This window comes from Nerophis lumbriciformis, linkage group LG07, assembly GCF_033978685.3.
Source record: "Nerophis lumbriciformis linkage group LG07, RoL_Nlum_v2.1, whole genome shotgun sequence".
Classification (NCBI taxonomy): Eukaryota; Metazoa; Chordata; class Actinopteri; order Syngnathiformes; family Syngnathidae; genus Nerophis; species Nerophis lumbriciformis.
In genome coordinates this window covers 50,097,501-50,110,757 of record NC_084554.2, presented here as the reverse complement: position 1 = coordinate 50,110,757, position 13,257 = coordinate 50,097,501, and the positions used below count along the sequence as shown (strand labels likewise).

The window sequence follows — 13,257 nt, the reverse complement described above, 5'->3', positions numbered from 1 at the left end:
AAGTCACACTAAAGGTCCCGCGGACCCAAAAGGGTCTCAGTCATTAAAGTGTTGAAAACAGGTTATTATTATTTTTGTTATTTTAACTTTCAATACTTAAGTATCTATTGATCAACTTCAAATCCATCCATTGTCATAAATTTTTATGTTTTATGCCCTTTTTCTCCCAAAGAAAACCCTGTTTTATTATGGCAAAAACACAAAATATGCAATATTTTATTATATTAATATTTACCCCCAAAAATGTCATATTTAATATGAAGTAATTGGAGCCTAAAATAGGTAAATAATTCATAAAAACATTGCTTTTGACTCATTATTATTGTTTCTACAATTTTGGTAAAAAAAAAATAAAAAATTTTTTTTTAAAGTCACACTAAAGTTCCCAAGCACCCAAAAGGGTCTCAGTCATTAAAGTGTTGAAAATAGGTTATTACTATTTTTTTAAATTTTTACTTTCAATACTTAAATATCTATTAATCAACTTCGAATCCATCCGTTGTCATAAATTTATTTATTTTTTATGTTTATGCCCTTTTTTCCCCCCAAAGAAAACCCTGTTTTTTTATGGCAAAAACACAAAATATGCAATATTTTATTATATTAATATTTACCCCCCAAAATTAAATATTTAATATGAAGTAATTGGAGCCTAAAATAGGTAAATAATTCATAAAAGCATTGCTTTTGACTTATTATTATTGTTTCTACAATTTTGGTAAAAAAAAAAAAAGTCACACCAAAGTTCCCAAGCACCCAAAAGAGTCTCAGTCATTAAAGTGTTGAAAATAGGTTATTACTATTTATTTTTATTTTTACATTCAATACTTAAATATCTATTAATCAACTTCGAATCCATCCGTTGTCATAAATTTATTTATTTTTTATGTTTATGCCCTTTTTTCCCCCCAAAGAAAACCCTGTTTTTTTATGGCAAAAACACAAAATATGCAATATTTTATTATATTAATATTTACCCCCAAAAATTAAATATTTAATATGAAGTAATTGGAGCCTAAAATAGGTAAATAATTCATAAAAACATTGCTTTTGACTCATTATTATTGTTTCTACAATTTTTGTTTAAAAAAAAAAGTCACACTAAAAGTCCCGGGGACCCAAAAGGGTCTCAGTTATTTAAGTGTTGAAAACAGGTTATTATTATTTTTGTTTTTTTAACTTTCAATACTTAAGTATCTATTGATCAACTTCAAATCCATCCATTGTCATAAAGTTATTTATTTTTTTTTATGTTTTATGCCCTTTTTCTCCCAAAGAAAACCCGGTTTTATTATGGCAAAAACACAAAATATGCAATATTTTATTATATTAATATTTACCCCAAAAAATTTAATATTTAATATGAAGTAATTGGAGCCTAAAATAGGTAAATAATTCATAAAAACATTGCTTTTGACTCATTATTATTGTTTCTACAATTTTGGTAAAAAAAAAAAAAAGTCACATTAAAGTTCCCAAGCACCCAAAAGAGTCTCAGTCATTAAAGTGTTGAAAATAGGTTATTACTATTTTTTTTTTTTTTTTTTACTTTCAATACTTAAATATCTATTAATCAACTTCGAGTCCATCCATTGTCATAAATTTATTTATTTTTTATGTTTATGCCCTTTTTTCCCCCCAAAGATAACCCTGTTTTTTTATGGCAAAAACACAAAATATGCAATATTTTATTATATTAATATTTACCCCCCAAAATTAAATATTTAATATGAAGTAATTGGAGCCTAAAATAGGTAAATAATTCATAAAAGCATTGCTTTTGACTCATTATTATTGTTTCTACAATTTTGGTAAAAAAAATAAAAATAAAAAGTCACACTAAAGTTCCCAAGCACCCAAAAAAGTCTCAGTCATTAAAGTGTTGAAAATAGGTTTTTACTATTTATTTTTATTTTTACTTTCAATACTTAAATATCTATTAATCAACTTCGAATCCATCCATTGTCATAAATTTATTTATTTTTTATGTTTATGCCCTTTTCCCCCCCAAAGAAAACCCTGTTTTTTTATGGCAAAAACACAAAATATGCAATATTTTATTATATTAATATTTACCCCCCAAAATTAAATATTTAATATGAAGTAATTGGAGCCTAAAATAGGTAAATAATTCATAAAAACATTGCTTTTGACTAATTATTATTGTTTCTACAATTTTTGTTTAAAAAAAAAAAGTCACACTAAAGGTCTCGGGGACCCAAAAGGGTCTCAGTCGTTAAAGTGTTGAAAATAGGTTATTTTTTTATTTATTTTTTACTTTCAACACTTAAGTATCTTTTGATCAACTACAAATCTATCCATTGTCATAAAGTGATTTATTTTCTATGTTTAAACCCCCCCCCCCCTCCAAGAAAACCCTGTTTTTATGGCAAAATCACAAAATATGCAATATTTTCCCCCCAAAATTTTTAAAATTAAATATTTAATATGAAGTAATTGGAGCCTAAAATATGTAAATAATTCATAAAAAAGTTGCTTTTGACTCATTATTGTTTATACAATTTTGGTTAAAAAAAAGTCACACTAAAGATCCCGAGGACCCAAATGGGTCTCAGTCATTAAAGTGTTGAAAATAAGTCATTACTATTTAGATTTGTTATTTTGCTTTCAACACTTAAATATCTATTGATCAACTTCATATCGATCCGTTTCCATAAAGTTATTTTTTTAATGTTTTATGCCCTTTTTTCCCCAAATAAAAAAAAACGTTTTTTTATTGCAAAAACACAAAATATGGTTTTAAAAAATCACACTAAAGGGTCTCAGTCATTAAAGTGTTGAAAATATTTTTACTTTTTTATTTTTTTACTTTAAACACTTAAATATCTATTGATCAACTTCAAGTCCATCCATTGTCATAACATTATTTATTTTCTATGTTCTAAGCACATTTTTTCCCCAAAGAAAACCTTTTTTTTTGTGGCAAAAACACAAAATATGCAATATTTTCCCCAAAAACATTTTTAAGTGAAATATTTAATATGAAGTAATTGGAGCCTAAAATGGGTAAATAATTCATAAAAACACTGCTTTTTAATCATTATTTTTCTTTTTTATACAATGTCGGTTAAACAAAAAGTCACACTAAAGGTGTGTAAAAAATAAGTTATTATATTAAGATTTTTTCGGTTTTAAAATAAAACTAAAATACAACAGTTTTGTGTTATGAGAGTCAATATTGCCACTTTTTTCTACTTTTTATGTTTGTTTTTGGTAATAATATAATTGTTTTTGGTAATAGTATCATTGTTTTTGGTAATAATATCATTGTTTTTGGAAATGATATCATTGTTTTTGGTAATAATATAATTGTTTTTGGTAATAGTATCATTGTTTTTGGTAATAATATTGTTTTTGGTAATAATATCATTGTTTTTGGTAATAGTATCATTGTTTTTGGTAATAATATCATTGTTTTTGGTAATAATATCATTGTTTTTGGTAATAGTATCATTGTTTTTGGTAATAATATCATTGTTTTTGGAAATAGTATCATTGTTTTGGTAATAGTATCATTGTTTTTAGTAATAGTATCATTGTTTTTGGTAATAGTATCTTTGTTTTTGGTAATAGTATCATTGTTTTTGGGAAAAAGGTCATTGTTTTGGTAATAGTATCATTGTTTTTGGTAATAGTATCATTGTTTTTGGTAATAGTATCATTGTTTTTGGTAATAGTTTCATTGTTTTTGGTAATAGTATCATTGTTTTTGGTAATACTATCATTGTTTTTGGTAATAATATCATTGTTTTTGGTAATAGTATCATTGTTTTTGGTAATAGTATCATTGTTTTTGGTAATAATATTGTTTTTGGTAATAATATCATTGTTTTTGGTAACAATATCATTGTTTTTGGTAATAATATCATTGTTTTTGGTAATAGTATCCTTGTTTTTGGTAATACGGTAATATCATTGTTTTTGGAAATAGTATCATTGTTTTTGGTAATAGTATCTTTGTTTTTGGTAATAGTATCATTGTTTTTGGGAAAAGTATCATTGTTTTGGTAATAGTATCATTGTTTTTGGTAATAGTTTCATTGTTTTTGGTAATAGTTTCATTGTTTTTGGTAATAGTATCATTGTTTTTGGTAATAATATCATTGTTTTTGGTAATAATATCATTGTTTTTGGTAATAGTATCATTGTTTTTGGGAAAAGTATCATTGTTTTTGGTAATAGTATCATTGTTTTTGGTAATAATATCATTGTTTTTGGTAATAGTATCAATGTTTTTGGTAATAATATCATTGTTTTTGGAAATAGTATCATTGTTTTGGTAATAGTATCTTTGTTTTTGGTAATAGTATCATTGTTTTTGGGAAAAAGGTCATTGTTTTGGTAATAGTATCATTGTTTTTGGTAATAGTATCATTGTTTTTGGTAATAATATCATTGTTTTTGGAAATAGTATCATTGTTTTGGTAATAGCATCATTGTTTTTAGTAATAGTATCATTGTTTTGGTAATAGCATCATTGTTTTTAGTAATAGTATCATTGTTTTTGGTAATAGTATCATTGTTTTGGTAATAGTATCACTGTTTTTGGTAATAGTATCATTGTTTTTGGTAATAGTATCATTGTTTTTGGTAATAATATCGTTTTTGGTAATAGTATCATTGTTTTTGGTAATAGTATCATTGTTTTTGGTAATAGTATCATTGTTTTTGGTAATAATATCATTGTTTTTGGTAATAGTATCATTGTTTTGGTAATAGTATCATTGTTTTTGGTAAAAGTATCATTGTTTTTGGTAATAGTATCTTTGTTTTTGGTAATAGTATCATTGTTTTTGGGAAAAGTATCATTGTTTTGGTAATGGTGTCATTGTTTTTGGTAATAGTTTCATTGTTTTTGGTAATAGTTTCATTGTTTTTGGTAATAGTATCATTGTTTTTGGTAATAGTATCTTTGTTTTTGGTAATAGTATCTTTGTTTTTGGTAATAGTATCATTGTTTTTGGGAAAAGTATCATTGTTTTGGTAATAGTATCATTGTTTTTGGTAAAAGTATCATTGTTTTTGGTAATAGTATCTTTGTTTTTGGTAATAGTATCATTGTTTTTGGAAATAGTATCATTGTTTTGGTAATAGTATCATTGTTTTTGGTAAAAGTATCATTGTTTTTGGTAATAGTATCTTTGTTTTTGGTAATAGTATCATTGTTTTTGGTAATAATATCATTGTTTTTGGTAATAATATCATTGTTTTTGGTAATTGTATCATTGTTTTTGGTAATAGTATCATTGTTTTTGGTAATAATGTCATTGTTTTTGGAAATAGTATCATTGTTTTGGTAATAGTATCATTGTTTTTGGTAATAGTATCATTGTTTTTGGTAATAGTATCATTGTTTTTGGTAACAATATCATTGTTTTTGGTAATGGAATCATTGTTTTTGGTAATAGTATCATTGTTTTTGGTAATAGTATCATTGTTTTTGGTAATGGAATCATTATTTTAGGTAATAGTATCATTCCGACGTGCCGCGGGCCGTTAAAAATGTTGCCCCGCGCCACACATTGCGCTACCCTTAACTGTGATTGGCCGACACAGAAGAGAGAGGGCGGGGCCAAGGTAACTCCTCCCACCTCCTCCCAGGTGTCCAGCAGCATGACGTCCTCCTCGTCCAGGTCGCTCTGGGCGAAGTCGTCCACCTCGGTCATCCGAAAGCGTCCCGTCTGATTGGAGCATTCGAAGAGGCGGGGACTGTGAAGAGGCTCCTCCCTCTGGAGGCTGACAAAGACACATATAGTGTGAGGACTACGTTCAGGTGAACGAGTGGCAAGATGGCGAGCGGGTACTTCTTGTCACTGGCGTACGGAGCCTTTCCTCCTAAAGCCATCCAGAACTCGGCGGGTTCTTGTCCCTCCATCACCAGCTGCTTGTCCCGCCTGGACAGACTGTCGGCCACGTCTTTTCCCATCAGACGCTCGTCGCCGTTGCAACCCTGAGGGACGGCCACAGTCCAGCGCGTCACCTTTGAAGGACGGCGGCGAGGAATGGACAGCACCCACCTTGCCGTACCACAGGAAGCAGGCCTGCGCCGTCTCCAGCACGAAGACGTCGTTGGTGTTGAGGGACGACGCTCTGGCCGCCACCTCAGTGGCTTTGGTGTTCAGCTCGCTGGTGCCTCGGACGTGGAAGAGCCTGACTCCGCCCACTGAGCTGGCCACGCCCGGCCGTCCGGTACCGCCCTAAACACCAAACATCTTCAGCATACAAAAACTAGTAGGGGCGCACTATATATATGTATATATATATATGTACACTGTATGTACACTTTTGACCACGACTGTGTATATATAAGTATATTTAATATTTTGTCCACTGTAACATTACACACAGTTGGAAGAGTAACATTGTGTTTGAGCCCGCCTACCACTAGTCCAGGGGTCGGCAACCCAAAATGTTGAAAGAGCCATATTGGACCAAAAATACAAAAACAAATCTGTCTGGAGCCGCAAAAAAATAAAAGCCATATTACATACAGATAGTGTGTCATGGAATTAAGAGGACTTAAAGGAACCTCAAATATAGCTACAAATGAGGCATAATGATGCAATATGTACATATGGCTAGCCTAAATAGCCTGTTAGCATCGATTAGCTTGCAGTCATGCAGTGACCAAATATGTCTGATTAGCACTCCACACAAGTCAATAACGTCAACAAAACTCACCTTTCATGCACAACCTTAAACGTTTGGTGGACCAAATGAGACAGAAAAAGAAGTGGCATAAAACACGTCCTAGAAAGTCGGAGAAAGTTATACATGTAAACAAACGGTGAGTTCAAGGACCGCCAAAATGAGTAGGACAAAACGGCGCTCGCCAAATACTCGAATCAGTGAAGCATGTTTAATATAAACAGTGTGCTTTATAACAACTATTTTTGTTTTAATATGGTTTCTGTAGGAGTCCAAACATGACACAAACCTCCCTAATTGTTACAAAGCACACTGTTTATATTAAACATGCTTCACTGATTCGAGTATTTGGCGATGAGCGCCGTTTTGTCCTACTCATTTTGGCGGTCCTCGAACTCACCGTAGTTTGTTTAGATGTATAACTTTCTCCGACTTTCTAGGACGTGTTTTATGCCACTTCTTTTTCTGTCTCATTTTGTCCACCAAACTTTTAAGGTTGTGCATGAAAGGTGAGTTTTGTTGATGTTATTGACTTGTGTGGAGTGCTAATCAGACATATTTGGTCACTGCATGACTGCAAGCTAATCGATGCTAACAGGCTATTTAGGCTAGCTATATGTACATATTGCATCATTATGCCTAATTTGTAGCTATATTTGAGGTTCCTTTAAGTCCTCTTAATTCCATGACACACTATCTGTATTTAATATGGCTTTTATTTTTTTGCGGCTCCAGACAGATTTGTTTTTGTGTTTTTGGTCCAAAATGGCTCTTTCAACATTTTGGGTTGCCGACCCCTGATCTAAACAAACTACGGTGAGTTCAAGGACCGCCAAAATGAGTAGGACAAAACGGCGCTCGCCAAATACTCGAATCAGTGAAGCATGTTTAATATAAACAGTGTGCTTTATAACAATTAGGGAGGTTTGTGTCATGTTTGTCCTCCTACAGAAACCATATTAAAACAAAAATAGATTTTTTTTCCCCCCTCATCTTTTTCCATTTTTCATACATTTTTTGAAAAAGCTCCAGAGAGCCACTAGGGCGGCGCTAAAGAGCCGCATGTGGCTCTAGAGCCGCGGGTTGCCGACCCCTGCATTAGTGGTACACACGTAGCACAGTTTGAGAATAACTGCGCTAAAGTAGTAGTTTAAGTACGGTAGTATCATTTTGTACTCTATTGTACGGTACTGTAGCTTTATGCATTTTGTGCGTACTTATTAATAGTGTATTGTTTCTATATTGAGAGCGCACCTGAAAGATGATCAGTTTCCCTCTGAAGATAGCCAGGAAGTGACGAGGCTCCTTGCCCATGACCACACGGACCTGCACAGGAGCCCCGTGGTACTGCTGGTCCACGGTCACCGCCTGGTAGGCGCACGCCGTCACCTCGTCCTGGGTGGCGTGACGACCCTGCCGGTGAGCAACAACACCTTGACCTTGTTGCCTGGAGGAGTTGTACCCACAACCCACATTGCAGCCTGGACTATTGACTAGTGTAGTAGTCTTTGCCATTCAGTTGCATGTCTTTTGTTGAGCCCTACAAAGTGTTTCTACTCTAAGTAATTCAATTTTCGATTGAATATCCGATTCCTATTTGTAAGGATTCTTAATCAAGATACTGGGAAATGTAGTTACGCTACGTATAGCTTGTTACTGCCACTACTACTAGTCGTACTGCTATTACTGATCGAGTAGCTTTATGACGCTAATACTACTACTAGTAGCAGTAGTACTACTATTACTGACGTAGTAGGTTTATGGCCCTACTAGTAGTACTACCTCTACTACTAGTAGTACTATTACTGGCATAGTAAGTTTGTGACCTGTCACATGTAGAGGACGGGTCGCTCCCTGCCTACTACCACTATTACTACTACTACTACTGGTAGTAGTAGTAGAAGTAGTACTACTACTACTGGTAGTAGTAGTAGTACCTAGTACCACTACTAGGTACTACTAGTAGTAGTACTACTGACATAGTAGGTGAGATACCTACCACATGTAGAGGATGTGTTGCTCTCTGGCTACTATTACTACTACTACTATTACTAGTACTAATACTACCAGTACTACTACTAGTATTACTACTACTGACATAGAAGGTGAGATACCTGCCACATGTAGAGGATGTGTTGCTCTCTGGCTACTATTACTACTACTACTACTACTACTATTACTAGTACTACTACTACCATTACTACTACTAGTATTACTACTACTGACATAGAAGGTGAGATACCTGCCACATGTAGAGGATGTGTTGCTCTCTGGCTACTATTACTACTACTATTACTAGTACTACTATTATTAGTACTACTACCACCAGTACTAATACTAGTAGTAGTACTACTGACATAGAAGGTGAGATACCTGCCACATGTAGAGGATGTGTTGCTCTCTGGCTACTATTACTACTACTATTACTAGTACTACTATTATTAGTACTACTACCACCAGTACTAATACTAGTAGTAGTACTACTGACATAGAAGGTGAGATACCTGCTACATGTAGAGAATGTGTTGCTCTCTGGCTACTATTACTACTACTACTATTACTAGTACTACTACTACTACCAGTACTACTAGTAGTATTTCTACTACTGACATAGAAGGTGCGATACCTGCCACATGTAGAGGATGTGACGCTCCCTGGCTACTATTACTACTACTACTACTATTACTACTTCTACTACTACCACTACTACTCTTACTACTACCACTACTACTACTACTACTATTACTACTACCGTACTACCACTACTACTCTTACTACTACTACTACTACTATTACTACTACAAATACTACTGCTACTACTAATATTACTACTACAACTGATACTACTACTACCACCACTACCACTACTACTACCACTACCACTACTATCACTACTACAACTACTAATACTACTACTACTACCACTACTAGTACTACTATTGACATAGTAGGTGCGATACCTGCCACATGTAGAGGATGTGTCGCTCCCTTGCTACTATTACTACTACTACTACTACTACTACTACTACTGCTACTACCAGTACTACTACTACTACTAGTAGTAGTACTACTGACATGGTAGATGTGCTACCTGCCACATGTAGAGGATGTGTCGCTCCCTGGCTACTATTACTACCACCACCACTACTACTATGTATAAGTTATCACACAACTCTTATGCTTAAAGGCTGTTGCTATAGTTATTATCAGTTGTGCTAAAGTTGTACTTTTCTATCTGTGCAAAGGGACAACTTGCAATCTTGGATTGCGAGTCGTCTCGTATCAGTGTTTGTGTCCTGCTGACTGCCAAGGGCGAACATCGAGTACCTTGACGCAGACAAAGCAGAGACATCACGAGTGTCAGCACATTTCCATTTCTGAATAATCATATATTGTGTCTAACTGGGGCTGCTGAAATTACCCCCCTTCCTTCAGAAGCAGCCTCAGTGATGTAACCAGGGACCTCCCGGATAAATAGAGGAGCACGTGGGCTGTGCCTTAGAGCGTAGGTTGGAACTGTAACTGAGTGTGCAGCCCAATACGTCTCTCCTCATGAGCAAAATTGAACTCTGTCTCTGCATGATTCCTTGCTTCTTGTCTGTTTAATAGCTGTCATCAGTGTTTGAACCTGATAACTACTAATAGTAGTACTACTACTGACATGGTAGGTGCGATACCTGCCACATGTAGAGGATGTGTCGCTCCCTGGCCGAGACGCGGTAGGTGTACAGGACCAAGTAGCAGTCTCCACCATAGAACTGTCCAAAGGTGCTGGAAGTGACCTCAGCCAGCTCCAAGTTCTCCACCCGCCACACCTGAGGGACGCAGGAAGAAGAATGAGCGTCTCAGTGGGCAGGAAGGTGAAGTCCGGGTGTGGCAAAGACCACCTTGACGTCCCCTGAGGCGTCGTCCACCATGCGCTGCTGCGCCGCCAGCTCAGGACGGGCGTGCAGCTCCTGGACGTCAAACTTCACCTGCTCCACCTTGGCTGCAGAGGCGAGCACACCCGACTTAAACGCTTCCTCACCTTATGACTGCACTTCAAAGTCAGGCACCTACCGATCTTCCCCAAGGTGTGCGCGGTGCCCAGACCCTGCGTGTGGTGCTTGTCCCTCCAGGACTTGAAGAGGTGCTTAAACATGGCCGTCTCTCCTCCCTCGGACATCACCTCCACGCTGGTGCATGCTGGGTAGTTCTTGGCCTTGATGTAGCCCTGCAGGGCACACACACACACACACACACACACACACACACACACACACACACACACACACACACACACACACACACACACACACACACACACACACACACACACACACACACACACACACACACACACACACACACACACACACACACACACACACACACACGCAGCTGACTCACGACCACTTTGATACCAGCCCAGCAGGCACAAGACATTGATACAACGTTGATTATACGTAACATGTCCTTTCAAACTGACCATGAAACAACGTTGAAAAATAGTTGTTTTTGTTAATTGAGACCAAGTTGGTGTCTAACATTGGATCCATGTTGTTGGTTGGAGAATCAACGTCAGAATCCAACATTGATATTGGCTGGGAAATTACCCAAATTCAATGTCAAATCAATGTCAGAACTGGACATTGATTAAACGTTGTCAAAAAGCATGTTGTTTCAACGTTGGATTTGTGTTGTAGAAAATTGGTTGGAAAATTACCATATTTCAATGGTTAAATCAATGTCAGAACCCAACATTGATTAAACGTCATCAAAAAGCATGTTGTTTCAACGTTGTATTTGTGTTGTAGAACATTGGTTGGGAAATTACCAAATTTCAATCATTAATTCAATGTCAGAATCCAACATTGATGAAAAGTTGTCAAAAACCATGTTTCAACGTTGTATTTGTGTTGTAGAACATTGGTTGGGAAATGACCATAATTCAATGTCAAATCAACATCAAAACTAGACATTGATTAAACGTCGTCAAAAAGCATGTTGTTTCAACGTTGTATTTGTGTTGTAGCCACTTGGCTGGGAAATGACCATAATTCAATGTTAAATCAACATCAAAACAAGACATTGATGAAAAGTTGTCAAAAAGCATGTTGTTTCAACGTTGTATTTGTGTTGTATAAAATTGGTTGGGAAATGACCATAATTCAATGTCAAATCAACATCAGAACTAGACATTGATTAAACGTCACCAAAAAGCATGTTGTTTCAACGTTGGATTTGTGTTGTAGAACATTGGTTGGGAAATTACCAAATTTCAATGGTCAAATCAATGTCAGAACCCAACATTGATGAAAAGTTGTCAAAAAACATGTTTCAATGTTGTATTTGTGTTGTAGAACATTGGTTGGAAAACTACCACATTTCAATGTCAAATCAACATCAGAATTAGACATTGATTAAACGTCGTCAAAAAGCATGTTGTATTTGTGTTGTAGAAAATTGGTTGGGAAATAACCACATTTCAATGATTAAATCAATGTCAGAACCCAACATTGATGAAAAGTTGTAAAAAAAAAAGCATGTTGTTTCAACGTTGTATTTGTGTTGTAGAAAATTGGTTGGAAAATTACCAAATTTCAATGTCAAATCAACGTCAGAACCCAACATTGATTAAACGTTGCTAAAAAGCATGTTGTTTCAACGTTGTATTTGTGTTGTAGAACAATGGTTGGGAAATGGCCAAGATTGAATGTCAAATCAACGTCAGAACTAGACATTGATTAAACGTCACCAAAAAGCATGTTGTTTCAACATTGTATTTGTGTTGTAGCCAATTGGCTGGGAAATTACCCAAATTCAATGTCAAATCAACATCAAAACTAGACATTGATTAAACGTCGTCAAAAAGCATGTTGTTTCAACGTTGTATTTGTGTTGTATAAAATTGGTTGGGAAATAACCAAATTTCAATGGTTAAATCAATGTCAGAACCCAACATTGATGAAAAGTTGTCAAAAAGCATGTTGTTTCAACGTTGTATTTGTGTTGTAGAACATTGGTTGGGAAATGACCATAATTCAATGTCAAATCAACATCAGAACTAGACATTGATTAAACGTCACCAAAAAGCATGTTGTTTCAACATTGTATTTGTGTTGTAGCCAATTGGCTGGGAAATTACCCAAATTCAATGTCAAATCAACATCAGAACTAGACATTGATTAAACGTCGTCAAAAAGCATGTTGTTTCAACGTTGTATTTGTGTTGTAGAAAATTGGTTGGGAAATAACCACATTTCAATGATTAAATCAATGTCAGAACCCAACATTGATTAAACGTTGTCAAAAAGCATGTTGTTTCAATGTTGTATTTGTGTTGTAGATCATTGGTTGGGAAATGACCAAGATTGAATGTCAAATCAACGTCAGAACCCAACGTTGATTAAACGTTGTCAAAAAGCATGTTGTTTCAACGTTAGAATACTGGTTGGGAAATATGCATCTAGTTCACTCATTCATCCCTCCAAGGAACGTTTGTAAATTTCACAATATAACTAAAACAAATACTATTTATTAATATGTGCCACGTGTGATGTAAGAGTGTTTTCACGCAAAATACTTATGTCTGGTAAATTAGAATCT

General features: G+C 34.8%; 1 protein-coding gene across 1 annotated transcript in view; it reads right to left on the bottom strand.

The window, feature by feature from the left end:
• vill (villin-like) overlaps nucleotides 1-13,257 on the bottom strand; it is a 59,461-nt gene that overhangs the window by 17,028 nt on the left and 29,176 nt on the right. Inside the window, exons 10-16 of the mRNA XM_061964695.1 lie at nucleotides 10,729-10,882; nucleotides 10,557-10,657; nucleotides 10,347-10,484; nucleotides 7,924-8,082; nucleotides 6,039-6,218; nucleotides 5,826-5,971; nucleotides 5,613-5,757 (exon numbers count right to left, since the gene is read on the bottom strand). Coding sequence (XP_061820679.1) covers nucleotides 5,613-5,757; nucleotides 5,826-5,971; nucleotides 6,039-6,218; nucleotides 7,924-8,082; nucleotides 10,347-10,484; nucleotides 10,557-10,657; nucleotides 10,729-10,882 — 1,023 coding nt within the window. The remainder of the gene's footprint in view (nucleotides 1-5,612; nucleotides 5,758-5,825; nucleotides 5,972-6,038; nucleotides 6,219-7,923; nucleotides 8,083-10,346; nucleotides 10,485-10,556; nucleotides 10,658-10,728; nucleotides 10,883-13,257) is intronic.